The following is a 23,219-nucleotide window of genomic DNA, read 5'->3' as shown; positions in this document are numbered from 1 at the left end:
AGTAGTAGTAGTAGTAGTAGTAATGGTAGTGTGCAGCAATTATAAGTTGAAAAATTCGATTTGAAGCGATGCGCGTGATGAGAAATGAAGAAAAAAAATAAAAAATAACGTAAGAAAACTAGAAAAATAAATAGCTCGACTGCGAAGACGGTGGAAAGAGAGAAAAAGATCGCGCACGCGAGCGACGAAATATTGCACGGAGTCGATTTTGAATAATTCACGCGATTGGATGATCGAAAAACCGGAAGAAAAAAAATAAGATTTCCAGAGGTCAGGCGCTCGCGTATAATATACAAGCGCGTTACACACGGGCGAACATTTTTTTTTTCTAATTCAATGTTACTTTTTTTTTTTACTTCTCGTTTAACCGGAAGTTACGTACCTGTATCCACAGGTTTCAGACTCACACGACTTCCGGACTCTGTGTGTGCGCGCGTGTGCGTACACACATGTCAACGTACACGCGCGCTTTCGTATAAAATGGAATGTCACAACCTTGCAAAATAACACTTGAATATATAATTAGTGTATCTGTATACATATAAGAATTTTTTTATATCAAGGTGCTTTCGGCTGTTATTCTTTATATGTATACACATTTGTACGATACAACCGTGTACACATCGATATACGTATAAGTGTACGCAAAGTGTGTTCGTTTTTTTTTTCTTTATTTTTAGCAAATTAAAATTCGCTCGTCCGTTCCTATGTACCGTACACACGACGGTAGTTAAATATCGCGACGAACGCTAGCGGGTAAGATATTCGATCGGTAGCCTAAAATTTCCCCTTCCCCCCCCCCCTCCCCCCCCAAGCCGCCAATTTTCCCTCCCCCGCTGGTCCTCCTTACCGATCGACCGATCGATCGATCCAAGGAAAAGTAGATCAATCGAGAAGAAACGACGAGACCGTAGGGAAAAGCGAAATAAATCACAGCGACGCGCTAAAATAATAGAAAGCGAACATTCGTGGATTGTTATGTAATACATGGATAGCTAATGGAATCATTTTTCGCCCCCATGTATATAGATATATATGTATACATAATTGTGTTCCGGTGAAATTTTTACTCACCGCACACAGTATGTACACATATGTCGTTGTACCATAGAAATCCGATTGATGTACATATTTAGTAGGTAGGTATATGGGTGTACGACTATACATATTTACAGAAATTATATAAACGCCATCGGTCTGACTTCACCCCAATTAGGGGTGTCGCGGTATTTCCCATGGAATATTATAGGGGCCGAGGCATAGGGGCGTATATAACGATAATCTGAACTATCCGTATGTACTGAGTATGCGCACATACCAGGTCTATGTGTACGTATATAAGTGTTGTAACATACCAGTCGGACGTAACCACCCCATGGGGGTGTCTAAATTTGTGTTTTCTCTTCTATTCTCGCTCCCCCTCGACTGCGAAGATTCTCATGACTCCTAACCCCCTTCCGCCATTTTGTGGCCCACATCGAACGCCACGAGTAACAAAAAAAAAAAAAGAAGAGCAGAGCAGAACCTCGACGGGGCGGCGGGTGAGTACAACGTTAATTTTTAGTCACATGATCGTACATATGTGAACGTATACATATATATATATATATATAACATCGTTTATCTGTAATCTATATGTAACCGATGGACATGTATCATTGTATACGCGCATATGTTATACGGTGTATGTATACGTAACGCACTATTGGGGGTGATTCATTGGTTCGACTATTTTTCATATTTCCAGTCAAAATGTCCGAAAAGGTATTTCCAAGGTGACCGAAAGTTCGAGGTGACGATTTCGTCGCGAAAATCGGTGTCCCAATTTCCGCGACGAAATCGATCGTCGAAACTATACATAGACGAGCGGAATCGGAGGAAATTTGAGGAAAAACGTAGTGATAGAAAAATGGCGGAGAAGGGGGACAGGGATGGGGAGGGGGAGGGGGAGGGGGAGGGGGGGGGACGTCGATAGATTTCTATGAGCGTCGGCTATTTCATTCATTCGTTCATTCATGTCTCTCTGGAGTTCACGGTTTTATACGTATACCTACACCACACTTACACGTACGAGCGGCGGAGACGCGAGCAGACGGTCGGACGCACACGCACACTGACGTGCAAACAGTTCCGCACACCGCGTCTCTGCGTAGCTACGCGTAACCGATGGTTAAAAACTCGCTCGCTCCCTCTCTCTCTCTCCCTCTCTCTCGCTCGTCTCTCTCTCCCTCTCTCCGTGTTCGTATGGTATATCGGTGTACTGTACGTACGCATGCGGCGTGCGTGTGTAAAATAACCTGACCTAACCTCGAACCGTAGGATGCGGAGAGGCGCCAACTTCGCGCGGTTTTTTTTCGCCCCGCGGAACGCGATTCGACGATAATAACAAGTGAAACGTTGAAAATAATGGCGGGGCGCGGTATTTTATCGAGGTTCACAGGTGAGTTGATTAATCAACGAATCGCGGTGGGGTGGGGGGGCGAAGGGAGGGGGTGGGGGGGGGGGTGGAGGAGGAGGAGATCGACGTAGCGCTCGGTTGCTTCGTTACAATATTATCCTTGTAATCGTTCATTTTCGTTGCTCGGTTTTAAAATATTTATTTATTATTTCGTCTTTCTTTTCTTTTCGAATGACTCACTATATTCGCGATACGGATAAGTACACATCTACATTACACGTTACTCGGAACCTATATATACATACATGTGTATATATATATATATATATACACACTATGTGAGAATAATGATATACCGTACATACACATATACGTACATGTATACATAATGATAATGTATACTATTCTTGAAATATAAATTCATCACATACGCGATGATGATGATGATGATGATACCACAAACTGTACGATGTGTCACGATATAATAACAACTGTATCTATCGAAAGTCAATTTCTCATTGTTCGTTGTGCGTTTATTTTCGTGGTTAATTCATTTGTTTTTTAGGTTTGTTTCCTTTTTTTTCACTTTTGTATTTCGCTAATTTTAATCACCTCGTATCCGTCGACCAGAAATATTTCCACAGGGTGTACAGTGTCGTACGCGATACATACATATGATACGAGTCGAACGATGAACGCGGGAATCGCGTTCGGCCAAAAATTCGATTCGCCTTTTCTTCGCTGGGAAAACAAGAGGAAAAATAAAAAAAAAACAACAAAACTTGGAAGCGAAGCAAAATGATAGAAAAAAAAAAAATAAATAAATGAATAAATAAATAAAAAAAGCGACAAACCCCCCATAAATACGACGACAATAACGATAATCGGCTATCTCATCCTCTTGATATACTTATGCGACTATCTCTGAACGAGGAGGACTTTAGTCTTTTTACTCGGAAAGCAAAAGGAGAGAGAGAAAGAAAAAAAAAAAAAAAATTACGAGTATATATAAGTGCGTAAATATATACCGCACCGTGTATATATATATATATATATATATATATATGTATAGATATATGTATGCGTGTATATAGTTGGATGTCGGACTGACTGTGAGAAGTGGGAGATGGATGGAAACTGACGTCATATTATTTTATCATCGCTCGCTCGCGTACAGAAGAAAACGGGAGATAATGAAAAAAAGAAGAAAAAAAAAAAAAAAAGGCAGAAAAGATTAAAAATAAGATGAGAAGTAAAAAGGAAAAAAAAGAAGCATATTAAACGAAACGAAATGGTCTTGCGTTTCGTCATATTTTATGATTTTACAATATGCCGTATTAACGTATAACGAGTGTGCGCTGTGTTTTACGAATATATATATATGTGTATTCGTAGATGGAAATTTTTTAAAAACAAAAATAACATCATAAACAACAGCAACAACAACAGAAAACCAAAGGAGAGAGAAATGGAGAAAGAAAATCGACGGAATCCAACGTACACGATAGATCACAGCGAGGCAAAAATTGAAAAAAGGTAAAAAAAAAAACAAAAAGCGAAAAATAACAAACGAAAATATTTCAGTATACAACATTCGATATACTTCTAACGAAGTAACGAACAATTTCGCCGGCTGTGTAGTAGAAAAGTAGTAGGTAGTGTCCACATCGCAGGGACGCATTATTAAAACTCAATTCGAAAGAAAAAAAATCATCTCAAACGAAATGAAATTTTTTTCAAGTAATATCGTCGTCGTCGTACGTACATACATAGCATTAACTTATTCCACATAATACGGCGCGTTGAAACGAGGATGACGCGGGGCAAACGCGTTGCAACGATGAACGGCGAGGCCGCGACGTTGTCGGTTGTCCGTTTATCGAAAAAGCGACGTTATTGGTGGGATTCGAAGCGGGCGGCGGGGTTGGCGGGGGGGACGGCCGGCGGAAAAACGTTTCGTTTCGTATCGCATCGTTCGAAGAACGAACGGGTGAAGAGCGTTCCTGAGGTGGAGGGGGGTGGAGGGGGGGGGGGCAAAAATTTTTACACACGAGAAGCGACGCCGGAGTAGTAGGGGGTGGAGGTGGTCGGGCGCGCTCGGCGATTGGCGGGGAAGCATCGCCCCCCTCCCCGCGCCCTCTGGGGGTGAGTCGCGGATTTTCACCGCATGGCGGCGCCACCTCCGCCACCGACGGACGAACGCATCTTGGCTTAGCTTCTCCCGCCGTTGGCGAGGCCCACGATCCCCGCTGACGGTGAAATTACATTCAGTAAGCTGTCGGAAGCTTAGTGAGACGGATCTCGATGAATACAAAAAAAATTTTCTATAAACTAGTTCTTTTGATATCGTAACGTTAAGGTACCGTCCTCTCACGAAACCGACCGAAATAGAAATTTACCGAGATAATAAATTGAAGAGAATAGAGAAAAACGCTCGTTTTGAGGAAAAAGAAAGTTTTCGTTCAAACGACCACCAAATAGAAAAAAACAAAAAAATTGACGATTTTTTTTTTTCTCCAATTTCTCGAACACAAGAAAATTGAAACAACGAGAGAAAAAAAGGACAATTTTTTTTTTTTTTTTTTTCGTTCATTCCGTCGTTCGTTTTGTGTGTATTGTGCGCGTGTGATTTTTTTTTTTTCTTTCTTATTTTAATCATTCGAATAAACTTTTCCAACGATTGATGGAAATAAGACGACAACCGGACCGGTAGTTTGTTTTAACGAAGTTTTTTTTATAAAAATACCAACTAGATTTCGAAAAAAAAAAACAGAAGTAAAATGAACGAATAAAGAAACTAAAAACGAGTAAAAAAGTGCCAGTTTGTAATAAAAATAATTATTTGTTGCGACTGTTTGTGGTTCTTTTTGTTTTATCGGGGGGGTTTTTTCTCTCCTTCGATTTTATTACCCGGTTTTATTTCTTCTTCTTTTGAGGAATAATAATAAACGAAACTGAGAAAGAAAACGCAAAACGATCATTTTGAACAAAATTCCCGTAATGAAGGTAACGCGGTAACGAAAAGTTTGAACAAAGTTTTTTCAAACGTTCGACAACAACAACAAAAACAAAAACGACGAATAAACGTATCCAAAAAACTGGAGAAAAAAAAAAAGGAAACACAAGCGAACGAACCGAAGACAAATTGAGCAAAAATAATAATACATATATCTACGCATGATTAATTTTACGTGTAAAACTGTGCCTGTTGTTTAATGTTTTGATATAAATACGACTGAGAGAAAAAAGTTTGTATGAAAACGAAAAACCAAGAAAAAGATTCAAGAGAAAATTATTTATAACAGTGGAAGTTGGTTCTTTTCTGTGGTGTATTTGTTCGATAACTCGAGTTTTTAAAATACTTACGGTCGAGTAAAATCGGTACAAAGAACAACAACGAGACAGAGAGTTGAAAAACAAAAAAAAAAGCAAAACGACAAAACCGCGAGGCGGGAAAATTTTTCCGTCCAAGTAAACCGAAAGTGTCCGGTTTTTTTTTTTTTGTTACACTGCTTCAAAACTGTCTCCTCAATCAAAATGTCTACGGCAGTAATGAGCAATCCTATGTTCGATTGCGGCGAATTGTTATTCAAGGTAAGAAAATCAAAAATTATTCCAACCTACGACAAAAATAACAACGACAATAACACTGATCACAACCAGACTCGTATTTTTCGAAAAATCGACTCGACGCGGTTGAAAATTGATCGTCAAATATTCAGCATCCGATCGAGCGATTTTCCGAAAACAACATTTTCCCTAACCCCCTAGCCCCACCCCCATGTTTTCGTCGCTTTTCCGTCCGTCCGTGGCTTAGGGAAAAGAAAACAACGGTAAGGGGTTAAAAACGAAATAGAGGCAAGCGAAAAGCGACACAAAGGTCGTAACAATATACCAGCGGCGGACGAGAGTACGACCTCGTTGAAAAACTCAAAGACAACACGTTACACGCCGTCTCTAACAAAGGGGACAAAGAGTAACGCGGTTTATCGCGCCTGTCTATTCTCGTTTTTTGGCTAAATCGAGGCTACGAAAATATGGCGGGAAAGAAAATGAGAGAAAATAAATTTTCAACAACGCCGACGAGAAAGGGAACGGAGAGCGTTTTTTGACCGTTTCGAATTTGCAAAATTTCGACAGAAATCGGGAGAAAACGCGAGGATCTCTTTCCCCTCGTCGACGACAAACTTCCCGGAGAAAGGAGTCTTCTCCGGCGACACGAAGAGAAAGAAAAAGAAAAATAAAAAGAAAAATAGAATAAAAAAAAAAAAAATCCAACGAAAGGAAGAAACGTAGCGAGATCGTATCGCGGAGTGTTGTACGGGTAACCGGCGATAAACGTATAAAATAAAACGAATACAGAGAAACGAATCGGGTGTAATAAAATTGTATGGAAAAATTGAAACGAAACGAAACGAAACGAAACTAATAACGACATTAAACTCTCTCCTTACGGATCGCACGACAACCTCGGTGCGCGGTGGCGAACGCGTTTGCTCGTGAACACTCTCTTCGGTTTCACCTTATAACATCGAAGAGAAGAGCTCCGCTCGCTACAAGAGAGAAAATAAGTTTCACCACTCGCGAGGCTATATACAAACTCGTGTACTTCGACTACACCCACACACACACACACACACACTACATAACTACACATAACTCGTGTTAAATATCAAATTCAATCGATTATATTGAAATTATTACGCCCCGCACGTACGCCGATTTTGTCCATCAATTGTTATCATCGTCGTAATCATTATTATTATTATTATTATTATTGTTGATGTCGTTGCTGTTGTCGTTAACTTAACGCAGGCGTTTGAAAAATTTTTACAATTCTCCGTTCGTCCCTGTCCCTCTTTTTCTCTTTTTTTCTCTTTTTTTGTGTGATTTATTTTTTATTTTTTATTTGCGAACTTGTTACGCGTTAGAGACGGGATGACATAGGTATACGTGGATGGATGTGTGTATGTATACGTGTGTGTGTGTTTGCGTCTCTCTCCTCTGTATATCCCAAAGTCCTCAAAACTGATTCGACCGTGAACCGAGCAAACGAACGCGAAAACGACCTATGCGAATAGAGCGAGAGAAACGCGTCCGTCCGTCCGTCCGGCTCCGGTCTAAATATGCGGATAGCAACATTGTATAACGTTTTGATAATTACTTGCCAACTCCGCTCGGCATTTTATCAACCGAAATAACGACCGACAACGACGCGACGATCGTTGTATTCGAAGCACCGAAAATAAAACGGGGGGAGAAAAAAAACAACTAACGATTTTTAAATATTTATGAAATATCAGCCCCCAATGAAGCGAATAAAAAAGGAACGGAGAGCGAAGAGTTTTTTTTTTCCTTTTTCTCTTTTTCGAACCGCCCCCTACGGTGAATTTACGTTGTGGAAAGAGGAGAGCAAAAGAAAAAGGAAACAGAAATCAAACGTTGAATTGAAAATTATTGTTGCGGTTGATTTTCACCCGGAGCTCTGTTTACTCGTATTTATTGTATTTATACAAATAGAAACCGATAGAAACGCAAAAAAAGAAGAAAAGCAATTTGTTTGTTGGTTTGTTTCTTTTTTGTTGTTATTTCTGTTGTCATTTGTATTCTTGAAACCGAGGTCAAACACATGGTGTAGCATGTGCATCGAAATTTCGTTAAAGTTTGTTTCTTTTCTTTATTTTTTGTTTGTTTGTTGTTGTTGTTGATTTTGGTATTTTGACGTTGGATGTAACGTGCGACGAATCGATCGATCGTGAAAGTAATTTTTCAAGAACAATTTCGAAGTAAGAAAAGCGAGAAGAGAGAGAGAAAAAAGGGTGGGAAAAGAGAAAGGGAAAATAGGAAAAAGAGAAGGAATGAAAACAAGGCGTACAAAAATAACCGACCTACGCTAAGAAAAGCATGCACGCATTGCCACGCTGAGAAAACCTATTTCTGTAACTCCAAACCGACGCACTAAAATTCGTTAATAAAACCTCTATTCTCCTCTTTCTCTTCTCTTTATTCTTCGACTTCTTCCACCGCCTGATTCTTTTTTCCTCAAATATTATTCATCCTCCCGCGTATGTTTCCCCCCCTTTTTCTTGACTCCAACCAACGATGAAGTGAATCACGATTCTCTCTCTCTCTCTCTTTTCCTTTCTTTTTTTCTTCATTTTCTTTTTTTCTCTTTTCTGTTTTCGCATACTTTTTACTTCTATTTCTTCAGACACCACGTGTGCGATATTATTCGAACGATTCATATACAACAATTTTCCGAACGAAAGATAAAACGAGAAAATTTTATAACGATGATACAGAGACGACAAACGGAAAATCAAAAATCAAAAACAACAACAACAATAACAACAACGACAAAAAGTTGTACCGAACGAAGCAAACCAAAAAAAGAAGAAGAATGAAAAAAGATTAGAAACAACAAAACCAACGAAAAGAAATGGTGTTTGCACGTGTCGCGTCAGAACGGGACCTGTTACGCTTCCCGACACATACCTATGTATTACATATGTACGTAGTACATACATATATGTACGAAAAACTAAAAGAGAAAGAAAGAAAGCGACGTGGGGCGGTTGGATGGGGTGGGAGAAAAAATAAAATCAAGGGAAGAAATGGAAAACGTGTTTGAAATGGCTGTTGTTGTTGTTGTTGTTGTTGTTTATGTTTTTATTTTGTTGGCTTTCTCTTGATTTTTGTTTTTTTTTCATCACGCAACGTTACCGGCATTTTTCAAAAATACCAACGATATTTGATTCCATATTTGATTCCACCTTCCTGAGACATAAATTAATACCTTCGTTGCATTATATACCTACGTACACGAGAAACAAAGGGCCTCTTTGGTGATGAAAACCAAAACTATTATACATATACTATACCTATACATGGATATGTGTGCGTACATATTTTATGTACATGCATACGTATACATATCCATCTATTACATATTTGTCCCGTATTTTCATCGATAAAGAATTCAAAATAATAATAATAATAATAATGAATAAAAATAAACCTGACACAAAATACACCGACGTGTCGCTTGTGTACCTGCCCTCCCCCGATCCACGTGTGGGTATGCCCCATGAAAAGGGAGTAAAGGTGAGGTATAAAGGTAGATCGGGGGGGGAGGGGGGTGGCTATTATTACGCCCCAATGTATTGTAAAGGAAGAAAAAAGGGGGATGAAGCGACCGAGCAACTATTGAAAAGGGGATTTCCGTGCACCTTGCTTACTTTTCACCGACCCGTGAACTAGGTACTATTATACCACATGCACGTGTACATAAGTATGACATATATTCGTACATACGTGCGTGCACATGCATCTCATGTACCTACCTATGTACAAGTGGGGCGTTTTCGTGTCGATTAGTGCCCCTTTTGAACGGTTTTTATTTACTTTATTTATTTATTTATTTTTTTATTTATTTTTTTTTGTTGCCTCTAGAAAATTTTTCCTTTCCTTTTTTTCTTTTTCTCCATTTTCATTTACACGTATTTCGAAAAGGGTAAGAGGTGCGCGAAGGGGGGTATAAAACTGCCGCGCCGACGTCTAGATTTTGCGGAAAAATTTCGATTCGAACGATAGATTGAAAAATTTTTAACACGAAAAGGAAAATACTTCAAACGAAATCATTTCAACGGAAACTCGTACCTCCAAGTATATGGTTTGATTTATATTTATATATGTATATATGTATATATAAATATATATAAATACTCATGTAGGGGGGGGGGGGGGGGGCGAAGCTATTACACATCCATACAGTGAGAATAATCAGTGCGTGAAACGATTCCATTGAAATAATTAAGCCGCACCTTGACGCGATTAGTTGATGGTATAATTTTCCCCCTTCATTTTTCGGTTTCTTTCTCCTTTCTGTTTCTTTTTTGCAAATTTTTTCGTCATCTCTCATCTGCTTTTCTGATTTTCTTTCCATTCCTTTGTCTCGCCATTTCTCATCCGATCCTCGTTTCGAACGAAATTGCAAAAGTTGCGGGGCAAAAGAGAGATGCGTCGGGATAAAAAGAATTATTAGACGGAATGAAACGAAACGAACGGAAAAAATGATTGAAAAAGAAAAAAAAAAAAAACAGATGGCGGGTGGGTGGTAGGGGGACAAATCGTTTCAACGAGAAATATAAAGTACACATAATAACGCGTACGTGTGTGTGTGTGTGTGTGTACACCGATCGAGAACATAATATTATCGTAACATATTATCGTTGTGCGTGTACTTTGAAAAAAGCAAAAAAAAAAAAAAAATGACGTCACGTCAACGGAGTGCGTGTGCGTGTGTGTATATATAAATATATATATGCACATGACACACACGTACCGCGTATTTTATTATCGTACTTCGCAATAGCTATTATCGTTGTTGCGCGTGTGAGCGTAAGTAAGTGTTTGTAGAAATGTAATTCTCGAAGAGGATAAAAAAGATACGACGTACACGTTACACGTTAGGTTAGATTTATTAATATATTATTAATAACGTGGAAATGAATGACGATGTTGAAACATCCGTACGTTATACGTATATATGTGTGTATATATATATATATATACACCTATGCAAGTATATACATATTCAGCGGGAAAAATAAATAAAGATGCGAGGATATTTTTCCATGTACATATAAAGAAAGAAAAGATAATTAAATTCGTTGCAAATCGATGAATTTCGTCGGAATTTTCCGCCTCATTATTTTTTAACCACCACCTTTTTCCTCCCCCTTCTTCACCAACCCCCCACCCACCCCCGTTGCACGTGGTCTCGCATTCGTTTCATCCGTTTTATTTATATTTGATTTTCTTTGATCGAATGGGGAAAAAAAAACAAAGGATATAAAATCGAGTTGCGAAGAGAGGGAATAAGCGAAGGAGGAAATGTTTAAAATGAAATAAAACAAAAAAGGAAAAAGAATAATGTTACTTCGGCGGAATGTCCACGTTATTTTTCGGTATATCCGTGTAGTGTTATATAGATTTAGTTATAATATTTCGTAATACTCGAAGACTCGGTAGTTAGCCGAAGACCGGTTTCCGAAAAAAAAAAACAAAAATAAAAATAAAAATCCTGTATTTTAGGTAATAACACGACCACACGAACGCGACGACGTCACGGATAGCGAGAGAGAGAGAGAGAGAAAAAAAAAGAAGGAAAAAAAAACGCGTAGAAAATTAAAATACTAGAAATCTCTTCTTTTTTCTCCCTCCACTCTTCTCCTTTTTTTTCTTCCTTTTCTCCTCTCAGCTGCTTCTTTTTCTCTCACCTCGCTTTGTCGCGAAACGGACGTTACGACGAAACGCGAGATGACCCTTTCGAGCGATCGGATCAAACACAGATCGCGGGGAAAAAAAAGATTCCAGATTACAACGATTCGACGGGGAAAAAGAGAAGAAAAAGAAAAATAAATGAATATAAATCGAAGCGAGTAAAATCGGAAAGAAAGAGAAAAATATGAGGAGAAAAGAAAAAATTAAACCGAGGCGGGGAAGGGGCGGAGGGGGGAGGGAAAGAATAAAAAAAAAACGTTAAACGTTCAAACTTTCGAATGATACCTACAGGACCGTTTCTAAGTGGTTTTTTTCCTTCCTTCCTTCCTCTCCCTTCCCCTGCCGGCGCCGACGCCTTCTTCTTTTTAAATTAAAATCGTGAAAGCGATTCGGATATGTATACTACAGTGTATATACAGATTATATACAAACATATATATATATATATATATATATATTTTCTCTCTTACCCGGATGTGGTGGTACCCGAAAGATCGACGAGTTCCGATAGGGCCCCCGGCTCGCTTGCATTCCTGTACATACAATAATTATACACATATATAGATACATAAATATATACATATCGGAATTATGTACTTTTCTTATTTTGCTTTTGGTTATTCGATAAAAATTCCTCTAAATACATGTAAACGATCCCAGAGGAAGGTAAAAAAAAAAAAGAAGTAATTCTGTGCAGGGTGGATACCAAGAGAGAATTACTTTTGAAATACAGAATGGAAAAATATTCGAGAAAAACCGAACTTCGGAAACAAAAAGCCCTGTACGGGGGGAAAAACAATAGCCGGAGGTACCGTTGCAGGGGGGGGGTTTATGTACTCGTAAACGGGCGTCGTGTACACAAGTTTAGGATTTCTCGGGTCCCCGAAAATTGGTCCGGGGGTCCCAAAACCGTAAAAATGGTTTATGGGCCCCCCTCTCTCTCTCTCTCTCCTAAATTCGCACAAAGAATCGCCCGGCGATCGTGCATCTCTTTCCGTTCACCGCTTGCGTTCCGTTTAATGAAATCCTTTCTTTCTTTCAAATTTCAGAACCCGACCGCGGCGTCCAAGTCGAAGGATCACTCGTCGACGGGTTCGGCGGCGGCGGCTGTAGCTGCGGCGGCCGCGGCGGCCCACACGCCTCTGCGCAGGAGCTACGCATCACTGGTAACTCTGATAGAGCAGCACAGAAAATTAGACCGTAGCGTTAGCGAGCCGACGTCTCGTTACAAGACGGAATTGTGTCGTCCGTTCGAGGAGAGCGGCGCTTGCAAATACGGCGACAAGTGTCAGTTCGCCCACGGTTACTCGGAACTACGAAACCTAGCGCGTCACCCCAAGTACAAGACCGAATTGTGCCGTACCTTCCACACGATCGGTTTCTGCCCTTACGGACCCCGTTGCCACTTCATCCACAACTTCGAAGAGGCCCGAATCCACAATCAGAAGGTATCCGCGCAGCTTGGCCAGGCCCAGCCGAACATAATGGGCCTCAGCCCGATGCTGGGGGGCGGCGCGGTCCTCGGCTCGGCGGCCATTTTGGAACAGATAGCGGCGGCTAACGGCGGGGGCGCGACGAACGCCACCATCAATTCCGCGTCGCCGTCCGCGGTTCCCCCGACGATGCAGAACCCCGGCCAACACTCGACGTCGACCTTGACGACGACTCATCATCATCAGCAGCAGCAGCAGCACCAGCAGCAGCAGCAACAACATCAGCAGCAGCAGCAACAGCAACAACAACAACAGCAGCAACTGATGAGGTCCGCGTCTCTTCAGGGCAGCGGCGGCGGCGGCGGCGGCGGCGGTTCCTACGTGTCGGTTTCCCTGATGCGCACGTATTCGCTGAGCATAGGGGGAGGAAGTGGGGCCGGCGGAGTGTCGGGGCAGCAGGCCGGTGGCCAAGGTCACCGCCAAGGTCACCAGCACCAGCACCAGCACCAGCACCATCATCACTCGTCTTCGTCGGGATCGGTGATCGGCTCGCGCCCCAAGCCCCTCAATCTGAGTCCCACCTTCTCGTTGGGTAGCACGGCGGACTCCGTATCGCCCTCGTCCAGTTTGAGTCAGTCGCCGACCAATTCGATGGCGAGTTTTTTCAGCGACGACGTAACGACGCCGTTCAGTTTGGGGCCGGATTTCGGCCTGCTGACCAGACACACCCCGAGTCCGCCGGGGCAGAGTCCCGTGTCCGTGATAGACGATCCCGCGCCGAGGACGCCATCACCTTTGTCCCCCAATGGCGAGTCTAGACTGCCCGTGTTCAACAGAATCAGCAATCCGATAACGGATTTCGACAACCTCAAGATATGAGGAGGAGAAAATTTAAGAAAAAAAACAAAAACAAAAACAAAGAAGGAAAAACTATGAAACGAAAAAAAAACTACAACAACAACAACAAAAGACAAAAGACAAAATATTTAAATAACCAACCAACAAACGCACACTTACACACTTACACGCGCACACACACACCCCCCTCCCACACACATTTTTACCTAAATTATTAATATTTAAGTGATTTCATTTTTTGATTTATCCTTTTCTTTTTCTTTCTCTTTTTTTACACATAGGTATATGAAAATATAAATTATATATATATATATACATACATATACTAAACTAACTTTGAAGACGATGATTCTTTTTTTGCCAAATGACCGTATTTTACGTTTGCGGAAAAAAAGAAAAACCGAAAAATAACGTCATTATTATTATTATTATCATCATTATTATTATTATCGATATTATCATTATCATTATTAATATTTCACTATAACAACGAACGTACGCGTTTTCCGCTGAATTTACACACACACACACACATACACACACACGAACATTCTTTTCATTATTACTATAATTATTATTCTTAATATTATTATGATTATTTCTATTTTTATATAATTAATTATCGATAATATCAGCTATTTAAAATATCTATTGTAAAGTCGTAATGTTGTTTTTCTTCTTCTTCTCTTTAATTTTTTCATTTCTTTCGTTTCTTTACTTTCTTATCCCTGTCGTCTGATGGCGGTGTTGTGTTTGTCGTCGAATTTTTCGAATTAAAATAGACGACGATGATGATTGAAACGAAAATTTAGGGGGTTGGGGAAAAAAGGAGGAGAGAATAAGAATGAGATTAGAAGAGGAAGAGAAACGATGAGAGAAAGAGAGGGGGGGGAGAGAGAGATATAAATAATATGACGTAAAAGCGAAAATATTTAATCGTTTCTTTCGTTTTTCTTTTAACTTCTACCCTTTCTTCTTCAAATAACGAAACAATGAGAGGAAGTGAAGAGATAAAGAAAAGATGGATACAACCTGAAACTCTAACTGAAACGATTGAGAATGAAGAAGGAGAAAGAGGGAGAGAAAGAAAGAATGAAAATGAAATAGAAAATAGAAAAAGAAGAGATAAGGATGGGGGGGGGTGATTATTAAACTTTGGCCTTTTTATACATCTACATTATATCATTATTATTATTATTATTATATATTATATATTATATTATATTATATATTACATTAGGTATATTTATTATGCATATACATATATATCGAATATATTATAATTAACCGCCAGCGAACGGAAGAACTGAATGAAGATAAGAGATGACGGAGGAGGAGAGACAAAAAAAAAAAAAAATTCGAATAACAAATGATTAATCAAAACGATTACGATTGACTGCGAGAAAAATGAATAAATAAATTGATTAATTAATTAATCAATTAATCAATTAAATGAATAAATGGAACTATAATAATCGACGAAATGGGGAACAATAATTTAATTTTCGAGTATCTTAACGTTGTGCGATTTTTTCTACTTTTTTTTTTTTAAAAAACACTTTTTTTTTCCTATTTCTACTCCAGTTGACACGATGATAAATAACGTCGGACTTTTCGAATGATCACGAGACAATAACTCAACGGAATGAATGTCGAATCGTTCAAATTTAATTTTTTTTTTTTTTTTTTGGGTTCTTTCTTTATTTGTTTTGTTTTATACGTATTAGAATAAGTTTTTTAAATTATTATTATTATTACTATTATTATTTTTATCTTTTTTTTGTATATATATCATATAATATATTTATGAAATAGGCGGATGGAACGAGTGAAATCGGGTCGAGTGTTTTCCTTTTATTTATTATTATTATTATTATTTTGTTTTTTGAATATCTCAGACAGTTTTTCTGATTTTCGAATTTTTAATTCTTTGAAAAATGTGGGAGAGAAAGAGAAGAATGAAAAAGAAACACGCACACACGGCGGTTCTTCGATTCTTTCTTTCTTTTTGAAGAAAAAAAAAAAGCATGATTAAATTTCAAAAAATTGCAAATATCGTCAGTTTCGATATCGGTTTCAATTCGTCTTTGTTTCTTCTCACTTTCACTTGATCCGCCGTCTCCGTTCGGTGAGTTTTTGTATACTTTTTTTTTTTTTTTTTCGAAAAAGATGACCTATATATGTTTTCGAAAATGAATGAAGTGAACAATGAATAAATGAAGAGAAAAAAATGAATAATAAAGAATATAAAAATGATGGTGATTTTTTAAAAAAAAAACCTCGTAGCAGGTAAAAAACCGTTGCAATAATAATTCCAAACATTCTATAGTCTTACGTTACGATAATATTTAAAATAAAAATAGAGAGAGACACAGAAAAAAATAAATAAATAAAGGAATAATTAAAAAACTAAACGATAATGACGAGAGTCGTGAAAATTTCTTTTACTTTTTTACTCGTACGATATAATTGCGCATAGGTAGGTTATGTAGAGAGTATAACGAATAAGAATAGAACGAGGAAAAATGAGGAGATGAAAATTGCGAAAGTTGAACGAAAATTGCATAGCAAAAAAAAAACAAACACATGAAACGAACGAAAGTTTTTGCTTTCAATCCGTCTCCGTCAATCACGTGTACGGTGACTGATGAAAAAAAATCAAACCGAGATCTCGACGAGAAAATTGGGGGAATGAAAATAAAAAAATAAAAAAATAATAAAAAAAAAAGGAAAAAGAAACAATGCATGATACGGTAAAACAACAAAAAAATTGAATGGAAACAAAATATTATATGTATACATATATCTATATGTATATATATAATACAAAACTATATACAAAGAAACATATATTTATGTGTCGTATGTAAGCGTAAGTGAAGATTTTTAATTTTTTTTTTTTTTCTTCTTTTTCTAACGATAAGTGGTTAAAACCGACAAATGTCTTCCATGTGTGACGATGAAGTTGACGACGAGATGGAGAGAGAATTAAGGGAGGTAAACGGAATTTAGCAAAGATGAATAAAATAACTGCAACGTGTTAGGGAAAAAAAAGGTAAAATTCAAAAACGATGAGAAAATTCCCCGACAACTGTCCGTCTACCTTGTAACGAATATTTAATTGCCACGAAATAAGGAGAGCGAGAAACGAGAGAAATCCTCCGGAAATTGAAATAGGAAGGATAAGAAAAAAGGATTAGTGGGAGTACGAGAGAAGAATAGACAAGTGAAACCAATAAAGAGATAGAGAATAGAAGTAGCGAAGGAGATATAGAAAAAAAAAAAAAAAAAAAGTGGATACGAAAAAGAAAATAAAAATGAAAATGAAAAGAAGAAGTATATGTGATATGTAACTATTGCAATAGAAATATTACTAATTACTATATATATTATAATAATTAAACAAAAAAATTAATAAGCAAATAAAGAAAATAAATAATATTCTATTATACTATTAGATATATTTGTATTACTATTAATGTTAATTTAACGCTCGTTGATGAAGTTGATCTTTTTTTCCTTCGAATAATTGGCTCGCGGATCACGTTACACGTTCTATTATACGTTATACGTTGTGAAAGAAAAACATTTTCAAGAAAAAAAAACATTGATGGCGAGGGAAAAATCGTTTGAAACGAACAAAAACCTGTTCTTCGTCTTCCCCAATCTACGTTGGAAAAGGAGTAGAAAGAAGAACCGAAAAAAACGAGTTTTTTTCTCTCTCTTTTCTCTTTCATTTTCCTTCCCTCGCCGCAAACCGCCTCCGTGATCCGATCGCCATTTTACGTGAGCGTGTGTGTAGGAAAAAGAGAATAACAAAAAAAACAAACAAAAAAGTGCCTAAATGACGTGGTTTTTGAAAATCGAATGAATTTTGTATATATATACATATATATTATATATATATATACACACATATGATATGCTATACTGTAATACCATACTACATTATATTATACTATACTACATACTATACCATGCTATATATTATTATAATATTGATATAAAAAAATGAAAAAAATGACAAAAAAAAAAAAACCAACAACAACGAAAAACAATAATGTTTTCGTTTAATTTATATTTGGAGAATGAGAAAATGAAAGAAGAAAAAAAAATGTTATCGTAGATTTAGTTCACACTGTCGGTGTTGCGATGAGAAAACATCCATTATTATTATTATTAATATTATTAATATTATCATTATCATTATCATTGAATATTTATATACACGATTATTATTTGCATCAAATAGTAACACGTCGACGCAAGAAACGAATAATTTTGAAAAAAAAAAAAAACAGACCAAAAAACACGAAAAAAAATTCAACAACGAAACATAATTAGTAACGAAAAAGCAAGAAAAAACTCATCGACGAAAAACCGTTCATTGTCACGTGTGAGATGAAAAAAAAAACATGGAAATAACGCGCGACAAAAATTTTTCACTCGATAAAACGGCACAATCTTTAGAGGGGGGAAGAAAAGCCCTCCCGCAAACCTATTGATATCGATTGTAAACTATAATTTAACGTTCGATTATTATATCATTTAATCACAAGTTATTATCTATATTATTTAATGTTATTTAATTATTATTATTATTATTATTATTGATTAATTGATTTTTTTTTTTATAATGTTCAACCCGTTTATATTATTCCATCGTAACTATTAACATTAGTATCACTATCACTATTACTATTACATTTATTATTATTATTGTTGTTGTTAATCATTGCCTTCTTCGAAATATATATACCTACATACCATATTGTTACAAGTGATATATAAGTATGTAATGATAACAATATTAATATGGATATGGATAAAAGCAAAAGCGATTTACCTTGTAATTAAGGAGGGGCGAGAGGGGGGGGGGGAAAAGAAAGTGAGAAAAAATTCCGAGAAAGTGAAGTGAAGTGTATATAGGTATATGAGAAAGGAAGGAAGAAGAAGACGATAATAATAGTAATAACAATAATAACAATAATGATAATTTGGAGATATGTATACATATATAATGTATATGTGGTCTCGGCGATCGAATGTTATATATGTATATATATTTTTATATTCTATATATATATATATACATATACGATACGATGAGAAAAAAAACGTACGCGTATATTTCTCCTATTTTTTTTTTTCTTCTCTTTTTTTGCACTCACGTTTTCATTTGTAATTAATGAGAGAGTAACGTGTCCAGCGCGTTAAAATCTAGACGACATTCTGGCTGGCTGACTGCACGTGAAGATGAAAATTGATGCGCTTTGGTTTTTTTTATTCTCTTCTCTTCGAATGCCAGTATTTTTTTTTTAGTTTCTTTTTATTTTTTTTTTACGCATGCTAATAACGACGTTCATTTGAAGGAAGAAAAACTAACGAAAATAGAAAATGAACAAAAAAAAAAATGTTTCTAACTACGAAAAACGACGTACCCATCTATACACCTGTATGAACCAAATTTTAATTTTCTTTAGAAAAAAAATTTCGAAACCAAAAAATCTGGCTGGCAGCAAAAATTAAAAAAAAAAAAAAAAACAAACTATATTCCAAAAATCTATGTACGTTACCGTACCGTTTTTTCCCTTCTCTTTTATTTACAACGTATTTCCATGGTTTCCCTTTTTTGGTATCAAAACTAAAAAACAAAAAAAAAAAAAAACAAGAAAAAGCGGAGAGAAATAAATTTTCACGTGCAACGGTTTTTTCGCTGCAGTTATATTATAGACTTGACACCATTTATATCATACAAACTATACTGTTAATAATTATTAATTATCATAACGATCAATGTTCTTCCTTTCTTCCCTCTTTTTTGCAAGTGTATGTCTTATATCTATTTTCTTTTATTATTATAATTATTATTATTTGTAATATTTTTTTTCTTCCCTCAATTTTTTTTTTGTTTTCTTGTTTCTCGTAATTTAAAAAAAAACATATTTATTTTTTCAAACGTATTTATATATTTATATACAATATTTTATACCGCGCATTTTCTTCTCAGATTTATTATTATTATTATTTTTATTATTACTATTACTATTATTATTAACATAATAATGCTATATATATGCCACTCTATACATTACGATTATTTGAAATGAGAGAAAAGCTAAAATAAAGAAAAAAAAAATAATAATAAATCATTCATTGAAATAAAATACGAATAAATAAACGAATATCAGTAAAAATTGTTCGAACAAGGATTCGAACGAAATTGCGACGTTAAACAAAATTGAGTACATATAATATTTATACTTTATTATATATATATAATAAACGAAACTGATGATTTATATAATTTATTTCCGAATTTGAAACGAAAGAAAATGATGCGACGCAGTTTGGACGAGTTTTTTTTTTTTTAATTCATTCAGATTTCTCTTCAAAATTTTGCTCCCGATTCTTTTCCGAAATCGACGACGAATCGTTTTTTTCTTTATTTCAATTAAAAAAAAAAAAATTCTTTTTTTCTTAACCTTACGATGATGATTCGATAGAAAAATTTGATAAGCTATATTGAGAAGAAATTGAAATGAATGATTTGTAAATTGAATGAAAAAATTAAAGGAAAAAAAAAACGAAACTGAACTAAACTAGACGAAATTAGAATGAAAATTTTCATACAAAATATTTATATTATTATTATTATTATCATCATACAATACATATTATATTATATTAATTATTTCTACTATTATTTTTGATTAATATTATTATTCACATAATAATAATAGTAATTATTATTATTATTATTATTGTCATTATTATATTTATATATGAAATCCATACTTAATTTTTGTGATATAATGTTCATCATTCGTGTGAATAAATATATAATTTAAAATGATTAATTTCTATGCTGTTCATCTGTTATTATTTCGATTCGAAAAAACCTGAACAACGAAAAAAAAATATTATTATTTTCCGTCCGGTTCATTCGCTTCGATTGGTTTGAGTTTAACGATCGACCGAGGTAAATCATTGGCAATATTATTAAAAAAAACTTTTCGTTCAACGAAGTTTTTTATCCGTTTGCTATTTTTTGTTTTGGACTTTTCGCAATTATCGTATAGAGATTTCCTATTTTTTTCCATCAATCGTCGAGGATTTATGTACCCGCTCTGTACACGACGCGTATGTGGCATACATATATGTATGTACAGTATGTACATATTTACCAAAGGTACGTGGAAAAATTTTAACGATTAAAATCGCGACATTTGTAGAATTTATGAAATTCGTATATGATTTTTGCGTCCATTTTGGAAAATAAAGAAAATTAATACACGAGCAGACTTTCGATACATAAAGTACGTATGTAACACGGTGTTACATACCTGTTGTACATACGACAGGTTGTAAAAAAAAAAGAAAAGTAGGTCGCCATTTTGTAATTTTTGGTCTTTATTCGTTTGATTTGATTTTTAAGAACGATACCGGGGGACGGGGGCGGTTTTCCCGTCGAAAAAGTATTTCGTTTGGATTATATATTCGTTTCGTACATACGCGTACATATACATATGTACATAGCGCGTGTATGTAACGCGAAATGACGTCACTACGTCAATCAGATTCGTTTAAGAGGGCGATCCGCGAACGGTCACGTGATTTTCTTTCAAACGCTCAATGTAGGTAAATAGAAAAATAAAGCACGTATGTACATGTATCGACGTTATGTATCGAGTATATACACGCATGAAGTCGATCGACGACCGTTAATTATTTATTAATAAACCTTATCTATTCGTTGGGCGAATTTTTAGCCCTCCGGAGAGAAACCGATTTTTGAAATCCGCATTTACCGATCGTTGTGCTGAGTGTTTTTTTTTTTTTTTTGTTTTTTTTTTTCAAAATCGCGATGAAAAAAAATTTGAACTGGAAAAATTTGCGAAACCTTCGAAGGATGCGCGAATCGTTAGGAGTAGAAGAAACGAGGAAAAATCGAGGAACGAATGAACGGGGATCGAAACGAAAAGGAAGGAAAAAATATGTGGGGGAACAAAAAGAAGAAGAACCGCACGTCTGGCTTTGCGAAACTGCATATGGCGTGCCGTTTGCTATATACATCGGGTGTACATATGTACACACGCGATGTGTATCTACTGTACGCGTACGACTACGCACACGTGTGCGATCGCGTACCTGTGTGCTCGAGGTTTTTTTGAGGCGGGTTCGGTAAAAACGAATAAAAAAAAAAAAAAAAGAAAAGAAAAAAAGAAAAAAAGTGGGCAAATAAACGCCCCTCTCCTCGGCCGGTTCTCAGGGACGACCGGTCGCCATTTTACTTTCTTATATAAGTCTCGCGGAGCTCGCGATTCTTTAAAGGCGAATGAGTTTTGCTGGCGCGCGTTATTCGCCGTACAGCATAATGGCGGTATAGCGCGGAGCGAGCGGTAGCCCGGCTTCGTTCGATCTCGCGCTACCGACCCGCGGTACATATTTACCAAACATGTACGAGCGATACATAAACTGCGCGCGTGTATCCGACGTGTACGCCATATTACGGCTATGTATTAAACGGCGCGACGACTGCGAACGCCGCCGCCGAGCTTCGGGTCGGGATCGCCGGTGCATTCGAAATCGTTTGCCTCGGCTCTCTTCGAGAGTCGAAGAAGCTGCCCGAAGTTTGCCGAACTTCCTCCGGCCGAATTCTGGACCGAAATCGTCCTCGAGTCCGCGTAAAAAATTACAAAATTTCCCAGCGAATTCGAACGGTGCGTTAAAAAAAAATGAATCCGGAGCAAAAAAGCTCTTCGACGACCGGAAGGAGGAAGAGGGGGAAGAAAAAATTCGATCTTTCCTTCGATTCGCGCGAAGGGTGGAGGGAAATTGAAAGTGCGTTGCGTTTGGGTTCGACGGGAAAAAATAAAATAAAAAGGAAAATTTTTCTACCGATTTTCGGCGATCGAAAATGGGGGGCGGAAAATTTTTCGAAATCTCTACGTCGCGTCGGTTTCCGTAAAACGGAATACGACGGAACGACGATGAAATAAAAACGGACAAAAAAACCACCTTCGATTTTCAAAAATCTTTCAAAACATCTTGAGCCATTTTTCGTGTAAATAAATTTATATGGGGTCCTATGAATTGAAGGAAACTAGAAAAAGAAACTATCGAAAAATCGTCAACGATGTTATGTGTACGTCATACATACATATCGGTACATATGTATATTATTGCGTAATTACATAGTCGGGTATGTACACACATCGCGTACATACGTATGTACAATGAAT

General features: G+C 36.7%; 2 protein-coding genes across 12 annotated transcripts in view; one reads left to right on the top strand and one right to left on the bottom strand.

Annotated features, from left to right (window-relative positions):
* The window catches only part of LOC105686611, a 69,229-nt gene that overhangs the window by 42,175 nt on the left and 3,835 nt on the right, over window positions 1-23,219 (bottom strand). For 3 of the 10 annotated variants that reach the window (XM_048659740.1, XM_048659738.1, XM_048659744.1), the window contains exons 1-2: window positions 3,253-3,462; window positions 3,011-3,139 (exon numbers count right to left, since the gene is read on the bottom strand). In XM_048659740.1, the coding sequence (XP_048515697.1) occupies window positions 3,011-3,139; window positions 3,253-3,259 (136 nt within the window). In that variant the 5' untranslated portion in view covers window positions 3,260-3,462. Of the gene's footprint in view, window positions 1-1,355; window positions 1,484-2,065; window positions 2,085-2,307; window positions 2,384-3,010; window positions 3,140-3,252; window positions 3,463-12,153; window positions 12,247-23,219 lie in introns of those variants that run through there. The other 7 variants (XR_007279903.1, XR_007279902.1, XR_007279900.1 and 4 more) reach the window with 7 other exon arrangements.
* LOC105686740 (protein TIS11) lies at window positions 1,414-16,691 on the top strand. 2 transcript variants are annotated; one of them, XM_048659737.1, is made up of 2 exons: window positions 1,414-1,541; window positions 12,733-16,691. In XM_048659737.1, exons 1-2 carry the CDS (start codon window positions 1,440-1,442, stop codon window positions 13,993-13,995), a joined length of 1,365 nt encoding a protein of 454 aa, XP_048515694.1. In that variant the 5' UTR covers window positions 1,414-1,439; the 3' UTR covers window positions 13,996-16,691. The 2 variants fall into 2 exon arrangements, with proteins under 2 accessions (XP_048515694.1, XP_012257269.2); XM_012401846.3 differs by lacking the exon at window positions 1,414-1,541 and adding an exon at window positions 4,618-5,992.

The sequence above is a fragment of the Athalia rosae genome, chromosome 8, assembly GCF_917208135.1.
Source record: "Athalia rosae chromosome 8, iyAthRosa1.1, whole genome shotgun sequence".
Taxonomy (NCBI): Eukaryota; Metazoa; Arthropoda; class Insecta; order Hymenoptera; family Athaliidae; genus Athalia; species Athalia rosae.
Note: the sequence above shows the minus strand (reverse complement) of the source record. Positions and strands in the feature narration are given on the sequence as shown.